This window comes from Gambusia affinis, linkage group LG22 (assembly GCF_019740435.1).
Source record: "Gambusia affinis linkage group LG22, SWU_Gaff_1.0, whole genome shotgun sequence".
In the NCBI taxonomy this organism is placed as follows: Eukaryota; Metazoa; Chordata; class Actinopteri; order Cyprinodontiformes; family Poeciliidae; genus Gambusia; species Gambusia affinis.
The window spans coordinates 6,800,169-6,819,879 of NC_057889.1; the positions used below are offsets into that span (position 1 = coordinate 6,800,169).

At 41.8% G+C, this 19,711-nt stretch overlaps 2 protein-coding genes across 4 annotated transcripts in view; one reads left to right on the top strand and one right to left on the bottom strand.

Annotated features, from left to right (window-relative positions):
• Positions 1 to 2,651: 2,651 nt before the first annotated feature.
• extl3 (exostosin-like glycosyltransferase 3) overlaps positions 2,652 to 19,711 on the bottom strand; it is a 36,862-nt gene continuing 19,802 nt past the window's right edge. Inside the window, exons 2-6 of one of the 2 annotated variants that reach the window (XM_044106864.1) lie at positions 16,287 to 18,874; positions 15,404 to 15,531; positions 13,181 to 13,325; positions 12,941 to 13,069; positions 2,652 to 3,790 (exon numbers count right to left, since the gene is read on the bottom strand). In XM_044106864.1, coding sequence (XP_043962799.1) covers positions 3,581 to 3,790; positions 12,941 to 13,069; positions 13,181 to 13,325; positions 15,404 to 15,531; positions 16,287 to 18,422 — 2,748 coding nt within the window. In that variant the 5' untranslated portion in view covers positions 18,423 to 18,874 and the 3' untranslated portion in view covers positions 2,652 to 3,580. Of the gene's footprint in view, positions 3,791 to 12,940; positions 13,070 to 13,180; positions 13,326 to 14,890; positions 14,996 to 15,403; positions 15,532 to 16,286; positions 18,875 to 19,711 lie in introns of those variants that run through there. The other variant, XR_006369642.1, reaches the window with a different exon arrangement.
• Positions 3,829 to 12,888, top strand: LOC122825436. 2 transcript variants are annotated; one of them, XM_044106863.1, is made up of 4 exons: positions 3,835 to 11,032; positions 11,133 to 11,199; positions 11,331 to 11,455; positions 11,589 to 12,880. In XM_044106863.1, the coding sequence occupies exons 1-4, from the start codon at positions 6,976 to 6,978 to the stop codon at positions 11,627 to 11,629; spliced, it is 4,290 nt and encodes a 1,429-aa protein (XP_043962798.1). In that variant the 5' UTR covers positions 3,835 to 6,975; the 3' UTR covers positions 11,630 to 12,880. The 2 variants fall into 2 exon arrangements, with proteins under 2 accessions (XP_043962797.1, XP_043962798.1); XM_044106862.1 differs by having other exon boundaries at positions 3,829 to 11,455; positions 11,589 to 12,888.

Consider the following 19,711-nt stretch of genomic DNA (forward strand, 5'->3'; position numbering starts at 1 on the left):
TTGCAGGGTGACTGCAGCCTTTTAGATTGAATCTGCTTCAAGCCACAGAAAACTAGTTGTGCCACTGACGCTTGAAGGGGGGGGGAAAAAAATAAAAATACACGAAGGGAGAATTGCTGACCCAAACTGAGCCCTTAGGACTTGGTCAGAGTCGAAAGATAATTACAAATATCCTGGTACAAGAGCCAGGCTGCTCGTAATAGCAGAGGAATAAGGAAATGTGGGTTTTTTTTGGTCGTTTTAAAACACGTCTAATAAAAACTGACTCCAATTTTGTCTAACTAAAACAGGCCTGATTCCATATATTTGGCCCTCGAGTCAGAGGCACCACAAGGCTTTCATTGGCAGCAACATTAATGGGATGTCTCTTTTAGGTTGGGATCTGAGTGAACAGGAACAAGCAACCACAACATTATGGTTTTATTGTATGTCTTATCAAGTTTAAAAACAGCCTTTTTAATAACATCATTAATAAATATACACAATGTGGTGAAAGTTCCATAAAAGCATCCTCACAGAGTACAAATGCTGGGAAAAAACACCAATTTGAGCTTCTATTTTCTTTTTTTTGCTCCTCCGAGTTTTATATTAAGATTACAGAAAATTAACTGACAGTCAAATAACGAGAGACTTTGGATTTATAGTACATGATGGGTTAGGCTTCAGTGGTTTGATGAGGGTTGTACCGTTCTGCATCCCTTTAGTGAGCACCTTGCAGATTTATGCTGTGTAGCTGCAGACATCGTACCCATTTGGCAAAAGAAAAAAACAAAAAAAAAACAAACATAAAAAAGAAACATTCATCAAGCAAAGATAAAAAGAACAGATGTAAAAAGTTACTATCTACATGAGACATGCTCCAGATCTGTGCTGCAAAGGCAGGACTTGCTATACGGTGATGACATTCGACATTCAAGCTTTCCCAACTCTGAGAACAGGAACTCATTTTATCAGCTCAGTACAAGCACACAAATGATAGCAAAGAAAACGGGAGAACATTAAATATCTTTAGAAGCCAGATCAACGAGTTGTTGTTTTGGACCATTTCTTCTCTCAGATCATTAGCCTGGCTCCTCCATGAGACAAAACAAAATTAATTAGTGAGATCTGAATGTGGTAGTAGGGGGGAAATTTGTCACAATTTGACGGAGGAAGAAAAACTGTTGCCTGTAGTTTCAGGTTTAATGACCCAAGTGCACATTATAGTCAGAAGTTTACATACACTCCTCATGGACATCATGGACACTAATTTTAATATTTTAATGATGCAGTTCAACAGTTTTTTTGCCCTTGCAACTTCAATAATGCAAAACAAAAATAAAAAATTTGGCGCGTATGTTTCGCTTAAATATCTATATTTACACCCCAAAGATAAAAATATTGGACAACTCTTCTTAGCAGAATTAATGGAGATTATTTTATAATTGGTTTGATTCCCCTCACTGAAGCAGATTAAAGCACTATATTCACATTAATAGTAAGGGTTCCTAGGTGCAAGTTTAAACTTTTCCACCAGGAAAGAATAATGAGAAAAATGTAACTCAAGGAAGGAAATAACGAAGTGCTCAAGGAAGTGAGGGAGCAAGAGATAATAGACAAGGAAAGGAAGTACATGTAAAACAAACTGGGAACTGAAGGCAGAAGAAAGAACATGTCATTAGACAATAGAATAGAGATTAAATTCTGGAAAGAAAATTATTTCTCCACACTTGTAAATACCTAAAAAATACTCAAATCAAACCAAAGTCTGCCTGGGAACACTAACTAGGGTAGAGGGCAGGAAAAATAATGCGAGCCTCCAACAGCATGTTTGATCTGGTTTGGTATTATTGTACCGTTGAAACACAAAACCGTGTTCATGTTTTCGCAGTTTGGGTCAGAACTCAATCTGTCAGAAGAAAGGAAACTGGGAAGGATGTTCAAGAACCACTAAGCCTCAATCACACACCAACATCATGCTGGAGTGTCAGCATCGTGGTCTATAGCAAACTCAGCTCAACATCAACTGAGAGGGTTCGGAACAACAACTGCACGGTCCAACATCAGCACATTCAAACCGGATTGAAATTTGCAGCTGCCCACATGGACAAGCCCAATTCCTTCTTGAGGATTTTTATTGTCAGTGGAGACAAGAATTGTCACAATAACAGGAGGTTTATGTGGAGAAGTCAGATTTTTAAATCTAAACACACTACCAAGTGTCAAGGGCAGTTGTGCTGGCTTAATAATCTTGATCCAGTTCATTTCAAGAGACATTGGTGTATTTCACAAGGTGAATGGAATAATGAAGGACTAAAACCTCCAAACTGTTTTAGTTCACATCAATTACATACACTCCTCACGGACATGATGATGTATGGTCTAGGAGGCCAAGTCAAAACTAGTACTAGACTAGACTTTATAGTGAAAATGTATTACCTGCACTTCAAATGGAGCTTTGTAACAGAGAACAAACCAATTTATTTGAACTTTACCGATTCTACCCTGGTCAGAGGTCAAACATCCAGCCTGCGTTGTGTGTGGCTCATTCTGATGGATGAAAGGACAGTTGTTAAAGTATAAACTTAATCAGAAACCTCTCAAAATGGGTGTGAATGTATAATGTGTAAACAATAATTAAAAAAAATTATCCAAAATAAATTGAAACTCGCTGAACAAATTATTGAATTTAATAATCACAGAAATATAATATTTTTAACCATTTATGAGGGATTTATGCTGAGTGTATATAAACCTCTGACTACAGTTGTATAGACCTCCAACTGCATCCATAATACTTTCTACTGAAACTGTTCATTTTTGTGATATTGATCATTTTCAGCCATTTGGTTAATATCACTTCATTAAAAATTATTCAAGTCAGACAGCATGATGGCTGGTTTTATTGACACATTTGAGGCATTATGGTTACCGCTAAAGTCAATTCCCTCTGGAGGACGCAACGCTGCTAAGACATGATTGGACTGAGCTGTTGCCATTTTGATTTCCCAAAAGGTATGGAGGTTTCAAAGTTTCCACTAGATGTAAATTTACACATTTAAACGACATCATTTAAAAAAAAATTAAAATAATGATAATTAAAAAAAGAGAACAGTCCAATAAAATACGTCCGATCATCAGTGCTTGAGTTTGAAGAACAGTTTTCAACTGAATTGCTCTCAGCTGAAGCCATAATTCTGTCCGTTACTTCTGCAGCTCCACCATCAGGAGGAATAAAGAGTTTCTGTACACTGTGAGTCTGTCTGCTTTTCCGTGGCAGGCAGGTAAGAGGTGCAAATATCTTCTGTAACTAGTGGTTGATGATTGAACATGATTGAAAAGACGTGTAAAAAAAACAAGAAGTGACGTCCACTGAAAAGGCTTCATTTCTCGGCAGTGGTTTCACTCAACCTACACTCTCTGAATTCCCAGCTGGTTAAGGTTAAACGTTCGATCCACCTCCACAAAATCTGAGCCCAAAAGCTTCCTCCTGCATGTTTATGCTGCAGTCCAGCCGTCAGTCTTCATCACTACCTGCAGTGGATGTTTCAGTCTGTCAATCTCTCCCTTCTGGCCGTCTGCGAAGACGCTCGACTGCCGGCTAGATGAATTTGAAGCACTTTGTCTTATCGTGGGGCAAACGAGTCTTAAACAGCACAGAGTCCACTCTGAACTGCGTATATAGCAGCGGCATGTAACCGTACACCTTGACAAAGAAGTTGATGCATTTGTGGCGCTCGTGGAAGTGCGAGTCATCGTGTGAAAGGGCCTGAGGGCAGCCGGGGCAGCGAAACGTCCAGCGGGAAGTTACCTGAAATAAACAGAGGGACTGTAAAGTCGCAGTTTTTCACTTTGAAAGGCAATTTGGCAGTCTGCAAAATACACTGCTAACTGTTGCTTAGGGCCCTCTCGTAGGGAAGGAGTGTGTAGATTTACAACGTTGGTCTGTTGTAAACATGCCGTCTAGTAATAAATGTCCTTCCAAGTGAAATTCTGGGGAAAACTCAGGCGTAAAGCGCCGATTCGATCTGCCGTTTTGTAATTCATAATTGTGTGTGTGCAATATCGACAGTGCCAGTTTGATTAATGGCATGCCTAAATGGGCACAAACAAAAATACACATGGTCTGAAGAGAATGGATGGATTAAATGCCAATAAGACAAGCAGCAGAAGGTAATACAGCATAAAGTTCTCAATTTCTCACTTTACAGTCAAACTTCTATGCATTTTATGTGGATTTTATGGATTAACCAAGACAACAACGTCCAATTTTGCAAAGTGGAAATAAAATATACTTTCTTAAAGGTTTTATCAGTAAAAATCTTAAAACTGAGTAAAATCATAACACCACCCTTCAGTGCAACTACAGCTTCAGCTTCCACCAGCTTTACACATCTAAATGTTGAGGTTAATATCCATTTTTCTTTGAGAAGAGCTGAAGCGCATCATCTGTTCACAGATCTCTAAAAGAGATTATTTTATCCTTTATTTTAAACAAGAGAATCTGACAAGATTACAGATGTAATCTGCTTTCGAAACATGCAGGTGAGATTGTGGAATCGAAGACTGTGGCTGATATCACATCATTCACCTGACTGAAAAAGGTTCGACATATTAGTTTCATCTGATTATCTTCCCTGGAATAATGTTTTATTACATAACCCTGGACTTGGACTTCCCCACAACTTCATCCTTCTTCAAAAAAGTAGAAAATCAGTAAGTAATTTCCTTCAGTTTCACAATGTGTCACTACTATATGCTGATCCTTCACATAAGATTCACCATAAACATTTTGCTATGTGTTGGTTGTGATGTAATAAAATATGAAAAGTTCAGGAGAAGCAAATATTACATCTACACTGTACAGAAGTTTATGAACAACAAATCGAAATGTTTGAATTATTGATAGCAAAAGCAAAACAGGTGATAAAAGGCAGGAAATTCAAAATGTCAAAGCCACAAACAAATTCTAGATTCTTCAAAATAAAACAGAGATAGGAACAAGACCAAGAATAACATGGAAAAACGTAGAAAAATAAATAAATCAGTCCAGGATCAATTTTAACGAGGTCGACAGAATTAACAAGTTTGTTCAACGATCATTAAAACAAGTCAGGAAAAGTCATTTTTAAACCTCTAGAAATGCAGATCCCTCTTCTTTTAGTGCAGCAAAAAGCAGTTTTCTGGTCTTCCAAGTGGCTTCAAAACTCTCAATTCTAGTAAGTGATGCAGACACTATACAAAGCAACACTGTACTGCTGGAAGTGGTTTTGAGGTCTGAACACATTTCAAGAACAGTGCTTGTTAGAGATAAGAGAAACAAGTCAAAGCCTCCTTAGTGTTAAAAAACTATTTAAGTGTTGAGTGGTGGCAATTTTCTCCGTCTGGTAGACTTTGGCACAGAGCATATTTCCTTGCACAAGGAATCATTTGTGCTCTTAAAGGCAAAAGATAAAAACTGTAAAATATATATGTATATATTATGAAACTGAACAAGCTCAAGAGAAACTAGCTGAACATTTTAACTCTCATAGGAAATGTTTAAATCTTATTTATCTATCTATCTATCTAAAAGGAAATAACGCACTGGGTCTCTAACTTGTAGAGACACAGATTATCACCCATCATGTTAAAGTCTGTCGTTTTAATGGTATGATGCGAGAGAACATTTTAGATTTTAAAGCTTTAATCAATGACAATTTAGTTGTATTTTGTAGTTTGAGAAGCAATCTGTCTAAGTTTATAACAAATTCTATCGCCATCACTTTGTTCAGTCCTTAATACCAGATGAATCATTTAAGGAAAGCATTGTTCTGTTCTGCAAACCAACACTAAATATTTCATTTAGAAGTGCTATCGACAGGATACTAAACTCTTGAAATGTTGCCACAGAGTCGATGCTGCTTAAAGTTTCATTTAGGTCCATCAGCGATGCTGATGAAGAAAGAAAAATTGGATTAAAGCTTTGTTTTCGCCTCAGTTGTTAACATTGTACACAAAGCCATCAAAGGCCCATTTAAAGTCCATTCAAGGAAATTCTCTAGAGCAATTGCAAAGTCCGCTTGAGACGGCACGTCTTCCAGACAGAAGGAACAAATATTGGCTAATCAAGCAGCAAGCGGCTGAAGTCTTACAATGCATTGAAGCGAAAAACATCAGTCTGCAGCTGAGAGGGGGGGGAAAGCCTGTTTCTGTCTACCACTGCCTGACAAATAAGGACACGCTGTTTAAAAACGACTGTGGTAAATCTGCTGCTGTGCAGACATGCTGCCCATTTAAGATTTCAATTACGAAAGAAAAAAAACTCTGTTACATGCCTGCAGGCTGTTTGTTTCTCTTTCCCCTCCCCCTTTGTCTCTTCACAGGTATTAGGGAAAGCTGGTGTCAATCTCCCTTGATTGATCCTCATCAACCATGGGCCAATCAGCATCCAGGGAGGCCTTATTTAAGCAGCCCAGCTGGGGAGAGCGAGGCAACTGACTTTGTTACCTGACGCATGTCTTGTTGCTCTTTGTATGAAGGTTTGTGGTGGGAGTTAGAGGGTGAGGTAAGTTTGGGGTACCCTGTACAATTCATCACGTAGGTGTTTGTTCTGTTAGATACACTAGGTAAGTAGGTGGGTGCCGCCCATGTAAAGTTTTGGTGGAAACTTTTGTTAGATTAGATAGGCAGGGTTTTTGTTTTCTTTTGTTTCTCTAGCACAGACGGAAGTTAGGCCCTGTTTTGTTTTATTATTTTCTTTGATTTGGCACCACCTAACCACCCCTTTCTCCCCCACAGTTTGTGTGAGCCTTCTGGGATTTTCATTATCAATAAATCCCTCCTTTTTTACAACATTCACTTGGACTCTGTCAATTTGTTGTGGCTGTCGTGTTACTGCCCTCCTCACAAAAAAAAGGGGGGCCGTAACACAAGTGGGGGCTCGTCCGGGATTTTCATTTTCCCTGAGCTGTAGACATCCATAATAAGTTGAGAGATCCTTGTGTCTGTTTAGAAATGAGTTTCAGCTTAGAGGACTTTGTACAGGCTCCTAGCCATGAACAGCTGGAATTGTGTCGTAAGGACGACTTGTTATGTCTGGCTGAGCATTTTGACATTTCAGTGAAAAAACACTTTTCAAAAGCTGAAATTAAGAACATTGTTGTTCAAAAGCTGGTTGAGATTAAAGTCCTAGGGGACCCAAGCAAAATGGATGTAGATGTTTGTGATGTTCCTTCTGTTGATTTAGAACTCCCTCCTTCAAAAGATGAAGGAGTTGCTGTAATGGCAACGCCACCAAGGGGGTTGGCAGAGCCCCAGGCGCCCCCTGCGACTTTACCACGGTTCGATCCAGTGTCGCCAGAGCTCAGTGGCTCCGGTGGTAATGTCAGACTCAAGGTTCGGCTGGCTCGCCTACAGCTGGAGGCACAGGAGAGGGAGTTGATAAGAAAAGCTGAGTTTGATTTCAAACTTGAAATGCGCAAGTTGGAAATTGAAGCTGAAAAGGAGATTAAGCTGAAACAGCTAGAGGTGGAAGCGATGAGACTTTCACATGGCACCTCGCCTCCTCGTTCATCTGTGTACTCTGATTCTCCACAGGTGGTGTCGGACAAACACAAGTTTGATGTCAGCAAGAATATTGCTTTGGTGCCTGTGTTTAGGGAGTCAGAAGTGGACTCTTATTTCAATGCATTTGAGAGGATTGCTGTGGCACTGGAGTGGCCAAAGGAGATGTGGGCTGTTCTAATGCAGTGCAAGCTCATAGGTAAAGCACAGGAAGTTGTGTCATCACTGTCAACAGAGGAGGGCATGAAGTATGAGGTACTGAAAAAGTCAATCTTGCGTGCTTATGAACTTGTACCTGAAGCTTACAGGCAAAAATTCAGGAACCATAAGAGGTCTAGTGGCCAGACCTATGTGGAGTTTGCACGTGAGAAGGGACTACTTTTTGATAAATGGTGTGCTGCAAGTGAGGTTAAAGGTGACTTTGAATCCCTTCGCCAACTAATTCTGTTGGAGGACTTTAAGAACACATTGCCTGAGAGACTGGTGGTTTTCCTGAATGAGCAAAAGGTGGCCTCTTTATCTAAAGCAGCCATTGTTGCTGATGAGTTTATGTTGACCCACAAGAATGTATTTGTGTCTGTACCTCGTGCAGATAAAGTTTTGAACATTCGTCAACAAAAACCTGACCCCACTCAGTCAGAAGCTAAGGCTAAGCAGCAATCTCTTTCTCCACGTGAGGTAAGGGAGTGTTTTTACTGTCATAAAAAAGGCCATGTCATTGCTGACTGCCTTTCATTAAAGAGCAAGGCTTTAACAACACAGACAAAAGGTGTTGGGTTGCTTAAAAATGTGTTGCACTCCAGCAACCAAACTGCTAAAAATGAGAATGAACTAGATCCCTGTTTCATACCTTTTGTTACCCAGGGTCTTGTTTCTTTAACAGGGGATCCTAAGGATGGCCGACAAGTCAAAATCCTGAGGGACACCGGTGGGTCCCAGACAATCATTCGGGAGGGTATTTTGTCTTTGCCTGTCATGTCATCTTGTCAGTCCAGAGTAGTTGTTCAAGGTATTGGAATGACCTTTGTATCTGCACCACTGCATAATATCCACCTTGACTCATCTCTTGTGAGTGGTTTTTGCAGGGTTGCTGTTCTTCCCACCTTGCCCATAAAGGGGATTGATCTCATTCTAGGGAATGACTTGGCAGGTGGAAAGGTATTGCCTGTGCCTGAGGTGTTGGACACACCTGACACAAGTGTGGTCTTTGAACCAATGCCTAACATTTTCCCTGCTTGTGTGGTTACGCGGGCCCAGTCAAAGAAATACAATCTTGATTTGTCTGACTCTTTTCTTGCTACAGAGCAGACTCAATCAGCCGGATCGGAGACTGAACTCAACAAATCTAAAAATGTATTTCCTCTTCCAGGACCAGAGATGATGAAATTACCAGCCTCCAGGGAGGAATTCATTGCTGCTCAAAAACAGGACAAGACTCTGTTGAAATGTCATTCTTCTGTTCTTACCCAGGAGGAAGCCCAGGGGAAGAAGGTGGCATATATGGTTGATGATGGTCTCTTGTTGCGACGCTGGGCTGGTGAAAACTTGGAAGACTGGAGTACCGTTTATCAGGTGGTTGTGCCAACAAGGTATCGCATGCAGGTGCTAGCATTAGCACACGATCACCCACTGTCAGGGCATCTGGGTATAAATAAAATGTATAACAAAGTTCTCAAACACTTCTTTTGGCCAGGTCTCAAATCTGATGTTTCACTTTATTGTCGTACTTGCCATGTCTGCCAAGTTGCAGGCAAGCCAAACCAGGTTATACCTCCTGCTCCTTTGTCCCCAATTCCAGTTGTGGGTGAACCATTTGGAAGGGTGATTGTAGATTGTGTGGGGCCTTTGCCAAAGTCTAGAAGTGGAAACCAGTTCATTTTGACTATAATGTGTGCTTCCACCAGGTTTCCTGAAGCCGTGCCCCTGCGGAGGATCACAGCTCCCATGATTACCAAAGCTCTGGTAAAGTTTTTCTCAGTGTTTGGTCTTCCCAAAGTTGTCCAAACAGACCAGGGCACAAACTTTATGTCTAGAACCTTTGCCCAGGCACTAAAACAGTTGGGTGTAGAGCATGTCACCTCAAGCTCTTACCACCCTGAAAGCCAAGGTGCACTTGAAAGGTTTCACCAGACATTAAAAGCGATGCTGAGAAAATACTGTATGGGTACAGAGAAGGACTGGGATGAAGGTATCCCATTTCTATTGTTTGCCGTGCGTGGAACAGTGCAGGACACTTTAGGTTGTAGTCCTGCTGGACTTGTGTTTGGACATGAGGTTAGGGGACCTTTAAATGTCCTTAAAGACCAACTAATCTCTTCCTCTCACTCTGTAAAAAGTATTCCAGAGTATGTTTCAAAGATGAGAGAGCGCCTTCAGACAGCTTGTGCACTTGCGCAGAAAGCCTTGGCCTCAAAGCAGGTCAAAATGAAACGACATTATGACCAGAAAGCAGTCACTCGTGAGTTTAAACCTGGTGATAAGGTTTTGATTTTGCTACCCATCCCTGGCTCTTCTCTGGAAACTAAGTTCTCTGGGCCATATGTGGTAGAAAAGAAACTTAGTGAAACAAACTACATTGTTCAAACTCCTGATCGCTGCCGCAAGACCAGGCTTTGTCATGTCAATATGATAAAACTGTATCATTCAAGAGAGACCGACCAACCAACCCAGAATCGGGTTAAACCCATTTCCCCTGTAACCTGTGTGTCAAAGTCAGCTGAGGAGGATATGGTAACACGCAAAGATCCTCCACAAGTTGCAAGGCTTAGTAATAGTGAAATACTGGCTAACCTGCCTGACTATTTGTCACATTTATCAGGTGACCAAGTGGAGGACATCACAAAACTCATATCAGACTTCCAATGTCTGTTTGGGGATGTTCCTACCAAGACTAATGTGGTGTCTCATGACATTGTTCTCTCCAATCCTGCACCTATAAAGCAGAGAGCATACCGTGTCAATGCCACAAAGAGGGAGCTCATGAAAAAGGAAGTGGAGTACCTTGTTAAAAATGGACTTGCCATTCAGAGTTGCAGCCCATGGAGTTCTCCATGTCTATTAGACATGAAGGCTGATGGAAGTCCAAGGTTCTGCACAGACTTTCGTAAGGTGAATGCTGTCACAGTCCTTGATGCACACCCGTTGCCACTCATTGAAGACTGTATTGATGAAATCGGACCAGCAAAATTTGTCACTAAACTTGACATGCTGAAAGGGTATTGGCAAGTACCTCTAACCCAACAGGCCTCTGATATCTCAGCTTTTGTTACACCAGACTGTTTTCTTCAGTACACAGTGATGCCTTTTGGGCTCTGTAATGCACCAGCTACATTTCAAAGGCTTGTAAATAGAGTACTGGGAGATGTGTCAAACTGCCGGGTATATCTAGATGACATTGTGGTATATTCAAGTGACTGGTCTACCCATCTTTCTGTTTTGCTTGAGGTCTTCAAACGTCTTTCAGCTGCATCACTGACGCTCAATCTTTCTAAGTGCGAGTTTGGAAAAGGTACCATTGTCTATCTGGGTCAACAGGTTGGTGGAGGAAAAGTGTGTCCTGTGGATGCAAAAGTCAAAGTAATTTCTGACTTTCCTGTTCCTTCAAGCAGGAGGGAGCTCCGTCGATTCCTGGGGATGGCAGGATTTTACCGTCGCTTTTGTAAAAACTTTTCTACGGTAGCTGCTCCTTTAACAACTTTGACCAGTCCTTCTACACCTTTTATTTGGTCTGATGAATGTCAGCATGCTTTTGAACATCTAAAAGGATTGCTCTCATGTTCTCCTGTTCTTTCCGCCCCAAATTTTAGTCTGCCATTTAAACTGGACATAGATGCCAGTGCTGTTGGGGTAGGAGCTGTCCTTCTGCAGGATGATAAAGACGGAATAGAGCATCCCGTAAGCTACTTCTCAAGGAAGTTTAATCTTCATCAAGGTAGATATTCCACCATTGAGAAGGAAGCGCTTGCACTTCTCTTGGCCTTACAGCATTTTGAAGCTTACCTTGGCTTGAGTGTGGAACCAATCACTGTCTTCACAGACCATAACCCACTTGTCTTTCTTTCCAGGATGTACAATCAAAATCAAAGACTTATGCGGTGGGCTTTGATCATTCAGGAGTACAACCTGAAGATCTGCCATAAAAAGGGGTCTGAGAATGTATTGGCAGATGCTTTGTCACGTGCTTTTTGAGCTTGGTTTCTTTTACCTGGAGTATTCCAAACATTTATGTTTGGACTTATAAGGGTGGGGGTGTTACATGCCTGCAGGCTGTTTGTTTCTCTTTCCCCTCCCCCTTTGTCTCTTCACAGGTATTAGGGAAAGCTGGTGTCAATCTCCCTTGATTGATCCTCATCAACCATGGGCCAATCAGCATCCAGGGAGGCCTTATTTAAGCAGCCCAGCTGGGGAGAGCGAGGCAACTGACTTTGTTACCTGACGCATGTCTTGTTGCTCTTTGTATGAAGGTTTGTGGTGGGAGTTAGAGGGTGAGGTAAGTTTGGGGTACCCTGTACAATTCATCACGTAGGTGTTTGTTCTGTTAGATACACTAGGTAAGTAGGTGGGTGCCGCCCATGTAAAGTTTTGGTGGAAACTTTTGTTAGATTAGATAGGCAGGGTTTTTGTTTTCTTTTGTTTCTCTAGCACAGACGGAAGTTAGGCCCTGTTTTGTTTTATTATTTTCTTTGATTTGGCACCACCTAACCACCCCTTTCTCCCCCACAGTTTGTGTGAGCCTTCTGGGATTTTCATTATCAATAAATCCCTCCTTTTTTACAACATTCACTTGGACTCTGTCAATTTGTTGTGGCTGTCGTGTTACTGCCCTCCTCACAAAAAAAAGGGGGGCCGTAACAACTCGCAAAACATTCAGGTTTGAATGTTGTCAATTTCTCAGAGGTGCAATAAGAAAAAGCTATTTAATTTCCAATCTTATTTGTCCTATTGGGTGTAGAAGAAGGGAAATATATTCCCTCAGCCATAAGAACGACAGATTTGCTCCAAATTCAATATTCAAAGGGTTTACTCTTCAGTGAAGTGCTGTTATAAAACATCCTCCCGCCACCAAAGACTGTTTTAATTCCCTGCGGAATATAACCACTCTGATAAATCAGGCATAACTTTAAAACCAAAGGCTCCAGCAGCCTCCATGGCTTGATTGCCGTAATTATTTGCCTAGGCATAAACATGCTGTGCAGCGATGAATGTCCTTCCAATAAAAATCCAGAACAGAAAAAGCCAGCAAAACCCACCGACGTGAGCTTGTTTTTGAGTTAAACTTTTTTTTTTTTTATGCAGGTAATAATGGATACGCCAGTTTGAGTAATGGAGAGTCTAAATAGAGAAAAATAAAAATACATTTAATCCAGGGGGAGAAACAGAAACTTGAAGAGTGAGGACGCAGCATGCCGTTTCTGACCTTGATCGGTGGTTTGCGGGTTATGTGAGACACCAGAAAGTTCATGGCAATGTCCTCGCAGTTTATGTACTCGTCCACCATGTCCCTGATGGCCTGGGGCATCACGTAAGAGTACAGGTAGGCGTAGTACTACAAGGACAAAAAACACGCAGGGAAAATCTGTCAGCAACATGGCTGTATTAAACTGTATAGCGTATGATTTATTTCTATATATATTTTTAAGATTTCTTTTTATCTGACCTTATGGAAGAAAGCAGCTCCTGTCAGGACCATGGAGAGCTCACAAGAGTAGTTGGAGTTGTAGAGCCAGGACTGATGGTTGACGTCCCACGCATGATACCTCCCTGGGAAACCGACGATGCGATCTCTGGCCTCACGCCACACTCTGAGAGATACCACCAAACAGAGAAAACAAACAACATGAGTCATTCAAGACCTTACTCAAGTCTGAAAGTTTACTCAGGTTGTTAAAGCTTTCTCCTGATTTGCCTCTTTTCATGCATGTTATGGTCCCCCGCTAACACAAATAAGTAATTGAAGAATTGTAGTGCAGTGACTTTTTCAAATTAAGCGTCTTACAAGTACTGTGGCTTTATGTGACAATCACAAAGATGTGCAAAATTGTGAGGTGGAAAAACAATTATTTTCAGCATTTTACAAATTGAAGTCCAAAAAGTATGACATGCATTTTATTCATTCAGCTTGAGCCAATAAAGCAGTAAACCACCTTTCACTGTATTTAAAACCTCAAAATACCGACGTGACATTTTAACTCCAGTCTATGGCTTTCAACCTTTATTGCCGTCTATGGTTTCTGGGTTGATGCACTTCAGGAAGATGAAGCCCTACTCTAAAGTCTTTTCCAGCCTCTAAAAGAGTTTCTTCCACAATTAATACCTTTAATTTAGCTTCATCCATCTCTCCTCCAGCTTTGCTAAGATACAAGCTTATAAGATTAAAACCCACACAAATATTTGTGGAATATTTGTCATGTACATATGTAACATCTGAAGCACTGGAATTTAGCGGTAACAGAGTAAAGATGGCTCAATGCAAATGAACTCTGTATTTCTCAAACTTTTCATTGCAACACAGTTATGCATCACTTTGTGCCTAAATGTATGGGGTATGAATACTTTTCCAAGGCTCTGCGTGTATTCTTACTCATAACATCTGTACGACATCAGTAAAAAAAAAACGAAACAAACATACTTCATCTGAGTTCAGTGTTTCAGTTTATGAGATGAGATAACTGGACTCCTCCCATCCAGGAGATCCACAGAATGTCCAAAAGCAAACCAACTTCTCTAACTCATTCACGTGCAGCCACTTTAAAAATCTAAAATGCTCAACGGCATGGGGACTTCTCTCTCCCTGCAGAGTAGGTCAGGAAACATTCCTGAGTAATCATTGGGGGGAGTTTGAGAAAATGTATCACATATGACCCAGTACACAAACAGAAACAGTCAGAGGGCCAGTTTCTGCCTGTCTGGACAAGCTGCCACAGCGGCTCCAAACAAGACGGGAACAGGGACGAGAACTCTGCAGGAAAAAACAGCTTTTATTTGGTTTAAACACAGATTTCACATTTGAGCTATTCAACAGACATGTGAATACTTCAGTCTCTTTTTATTTATCGTGTCATATTCAGTGGTTTCCTTCAAAGTGGTGTTTTGAATTTTTGGGATGTTTCTCTTTTCCTCAAGAGATAAATCCCTTAAATGTTGCAGCTACAACTGATTGAGAATTAGATTTCTCTTTAAGTAACAAATCTGACCAGATACAATTAAACATCTAAATCTAAAATAAAAAATTAATAACAATAATAATAGACTAATGAAAATGAGTAATGTTTTAAAATGAATAAGAACAGAATTGGCAGATCAGGCCTCAAAGATCAGTGATCGGCCAGAAAACTACATTCGGTGCACCACAAGTAAAAACACACACCTCAGACCTACTGGCAAGCACAGAGGTGGAAGAGTGTTGATGTGGGTTTGTTTTCCAATTAGAGGACCTGGTCATCTTACAGTTAAGTCGATCCCCAACTTCTTTCTGTCCAAACAAATTTTACAATCAAATGTGATGTCTGGTGTCTGAAAGGTTAAAACCGACTCAAACTGCGCCATTAAGAAAATCCCAATCACAGGAGCAAAACCACAGCAGAAGAATCAAGGTACTGAAATGGTCCAGTCAAAGTCAATATTTCAACCGGACTATAAATGCTGTGGAGGAAACTTGGGAGGCTTGTGCAGAATTAAACGTTGGAAAATATCAAAGAACAGAAGCTATAGAGTGAACCACAGTGGGACAGATATCTCTTTAATTGATGAAGGAGACAGAAAAACTCCAACTCCAAAGGCTTTTCCACATGCTCTTGTTTCAGATGTTAAATCTTAGTGTTTGAAATATTTCCTGAGGGCACAAAACAGAGAAAACAACAATACTCAGAGCTTCACTGACCTGAAGCCAAACATGATCTCGTCGTGCCGAAGATGAGCATCGTCATCGATGGAGAGGACAGCCTCGGTTTCCACGACGTCCCAGGGTAGAAAGCGGTTGTTGAGGCTGTTTTTTTCTGTGCGGACAACCTGCAGGCATGAATTTGGCAAAAAAGGGCATTTATATAAGGCAGCACGGAGAACATTTTACATAACACTACCCAGAACAGTTTGAAAAGACATGCAAAAGAAAATGACTGCAAGGGAAAACAGGGCACCATGTCTTGAGATCTATAACTTGTCTTTTATTATTTTTTTTTTTTTTTAATTGATGGCCATTTTATTTTCTTATGTTTGACAAAAAACAGGCCAAATTATTAATTGGCATTAAACATATGAAATACATTTTAAAAATCTACGGTACCTAAAGTATACAGAAACAGTCAATTTCACAGTGATTCAAATCTGCAAGTACTTTTATTTTTAATATTTTAAATATTGCATTTCAGAAACATTAGCAAGGAGGCAGGCAATTTATTAATGATGCCAATTCTGCTTTGTGTGTATTTTGGTCAATGACATCACACGTGCTACAAGAATAAATCTGCGTGCTTCTACTAATAAACACAAGACATCTGATAAAGGTTAATGGATGATTACTTGCCTTATGTCATGCCATTAAAGCTAAGTGTAAGTGCAAATTCTTTTGTTTTTGTTTTTATCCTGATTAGAAAAACAAAATAGCGCAAAAAAATAAAAAATAAAAAGAAGGAAAAAACAAACCATGAAATGTTTTATAAGCGAAAAGCTATAGCTGAGGTGTCTACTACTGATTTTACGAAGCCGTCCAGCAAGGAACTCTAACAAATCTTTACCAGGAAGCAAACAGGGAACATGAATCTTACCACAATAGGCAGGCCGATGTCTGGCCAGAGGAGGTCATCTGAAGGAGGCTTTGGTGAATTCCACACCACCACTACCTTGTTAAGGTACGGTAGCCCATTTAGTCTCTCCAGAGAGTTCATCAGCACTTCCTCCCTTTCATATGTCAGCATGACCACAGTGAACTGCTCTCTGGGGACATTCCCTCCAAGAGCAGCCTGAAATTCCTTCCCAGAACCCCCAGAGCCCCCACCAATGGGCCTGAAACCGGTTCCAGAGCCAAGGAATTTGGCTTCTGAGGGCAACACCGGGTCCAGAGGAGTGTGGGGAAACAGATGGAAGGGCCCCGGGGCCCTGTTCCATGCTCTGTACGTGTCTGCTGCCGTGTATGTAAAGTTGCGGAGGAAGCGGGGAGAGGCATATGGAGGCTCCGTCTCTACTGGACCAAGATCTAGATCCCCGTTGTCGGCCAGGTTGGCGTCCGTTCCCGCCAGCTTCCCGGCTTTGTGGGGAATCTCATGAGCGGGCTCGTCCTTGATTGGAGCAGCAGGAACCTGGATGCTGGTTCGTATGCTTGCGAGGATGGTGCTGAGAACATTCTCAGAGGTTGAGAAGTATGTCTCCCAGAGAAAACGACCCTGCCGCCTCATGGCGAGCATGTCGTTGTCCGATAGGCTGCGCAGCAAGAAGTGGAGCTCTGTGACACGGGGCTTGGGTACTATAATGGCGGCTTCAGTCCAGCGGATAAATTGGTGGTAAGGTAGTCTAGAGTGGTCCCCTAACACAACAGGAATCGCCCCTACCTCCAAGGCCTCAAACAGTCTCATGCCACAGCCTGCTGAGGCAACCAGCTGTCCGTCCCCTGGAGAGATCACCAGAGCAAACGTAGAAGCCTTGAGCACCTCCAGCCTGTCCTCCCTCTCCCCACAAAGAGCCCATTCTGTCGGAAAACTGGGCTTTGGGTTCTTGCATGTGAACTCCACCAGTACCTGATCCAGGTGGCTGTCCTGGACTGCTTTTAAAGTGCCAATTATTCGATCATCGTAGTCGGCGGGCGGATCTCCCTCCAGTTCCTCCTCAACTGATTGAGGGGGCGCCTCCTGGAGACTGCTCCTTAGAGACTCCACCCTTTCACCCTGGAAAGTGAAAAGGTACTTCCTCTTTACGGGAACCTGTGGTGGAACCTCCAAAAAGTTGGGTTCTGACAGAGCGTGGACCAGCGGGGACACAACTAGGTCGAATCCCTCACGGTACTGCTGCTCCAGGAAGGTGGACTGGGCAACCACTGCCCTTCCTGTGCTGACATTATACAAGAAGTTCTGAGTCATGGACTTTCTGGAGAAATGCACTAGAACATGATTGTGTCCATCAGACCTCCAGTAAGGAAGAGCTTTCAGCTGCTTCTCCAGTTCTGAAGGAGATGGCAAAGGGGAGGACTCTAGTATCTCTCCTACCAGAACTAAATATAAACAGGCGATACTTGGGTTTTCAGTTACATAAATATTGCTTTTAACAGATGCTGCAAAAGCCTGTTTCACCAATGGGTCAAGATTATTCCCCCAAGCATAAGAACTTGTGTCATAGACATAAACAGGAAACCCAGATGTAAGAGGACAACGTGCGTAGTCAAAGCAAGACCGCAGACGACAGGAACGCGCAGACTTCGGTGGTGGTAGTCCTGAGTCCTCTTTGTCTGGTAGCAATCGAACAGGCAAAGACAGCTTGGGTTGGTTCTGGGCCATCAGTTCTTTATAGGAATGCTCGGTCTGGCTGATGACGTTTTTCAGCTGTAGCAGATCCTGCTTGGCGCTGTCAATGCTGCGCTTGCAGGCCTCGATGCGGAGGTTGAGCCTGGCGATCTCGCCGTTGAGTTCCTGCCTCTTGGCCTCCAACTGCAGCAGCTCCTCGCTGACAGACTCGCGGATGCGGCACAGGTCCTGTACGTGTTTGGCTTCACACAGCTCCCCTCCGGGCCGGGGCCCAAAGATGCGCTTGTCGGGACCGCCGGCTTCATCAATGGTGGTGAGGTAGTAATGGGCAATGAGAGGAAAGAAGACCAAGATGAAGAAGAGCATGAAACTGAGCCATGTGAGACGTACCCGGCGCAGCACCCATGTCTGGCCTCCGACACCCACTCCGCCACCGTTACGTTGCATCATTTATCGGTCAGTCCTTTCCTCGCCCCACTAAGGAACTGTTTCTATAAGGAACAGCAGCCATGGTCGACCTTGTCAGCAAGGTGGTGGGACAGAAACTAAACCATTAAATCTTCTCTAAAGGTCATCTGCTGCAGAGTTCCTCCACAGAGAGTCCCGTAGGTGATGAGGGCTGAGGCTCAGCCTCACCTGTACTCTAAAATGCACTCTGTATTGTAACCCACTAAAGTTGATGCCATTTTCTGCTGAGAGGAGTTTATCTATTCCTCTGAATGTTTGCCAGGACACAGTTCAGCATATGCAGCATATGCAAAGGGATAGTCCCTTGATGAATGAAGCCAGGAATACATGATGATCATGTGACGGCTCTGATGTGCTCATTTTTTGATCCCCCATCATAAAACCCACAGGATGTTGATCTTTTTAAATCTCTTCAATCTTCTTAAAATAGAAACCTGAAACAGAGAAAATCAGGAAAAAACAATAAGTGCCAATGATCATCTGAGGCAAGAATAAACTCTTCTAAGTACAGATAATCAGGTGGTTTTATTCAACTCTCAAAATTTATATCAACTAATATACCGCAATTCTATCTTCACACACCACAACACACCTCATACATTCTTCTCTGTGCAGGAGTGTACAGCACATTGTAGACCTCTTGCTGTGGTGCTACTGCAGCTGTTACTTCTTGCAGTCTTTTCATAAAATGATTCATTTGTTAATGAACACAAGCGGTTTAGGTGATATGATCCAAAAAGAAGAACAAAGTATAAAGCAGATGTAACTAGTGAACAGCTGCATTTAACATTCGTTCGTGAAACTTCAATAATTTGAATAAAGGTATAAGGAGCAGTTAAAAAAAACATTCATATACCTTGCACTTGAACTTGTATGTGAGGAGTCCACATACGTTGGCACATAGCTGTGATGTAGAATCACAAGTGTAGGAGGTTTTCAAACATTCTACCAAATAAAACCCAAAATGTGGTATTCATATGTATTTAGCCTCTTTCATACTCCAAAGTGAAACCAAGTGCTACTAACCATCACAAGAAGTCTACTAATTATTAAATAGGAGCAGAGCTGCAACTAATGATTACCATAGTAATCAATTAGTCTATCAATTATTTTGATCAACTGATAACAAAATTGTCAGTTACGAAGTATTTGTTTTGGTCGATGATATAAAACCCCAAAATTTCATACATATTGACATTCATTTTTGTTAGGGACATACAGTCGAAATTGAAGTAAAAAGGCAAGTTGAGGTGAAAGAGACAATAGTAAGG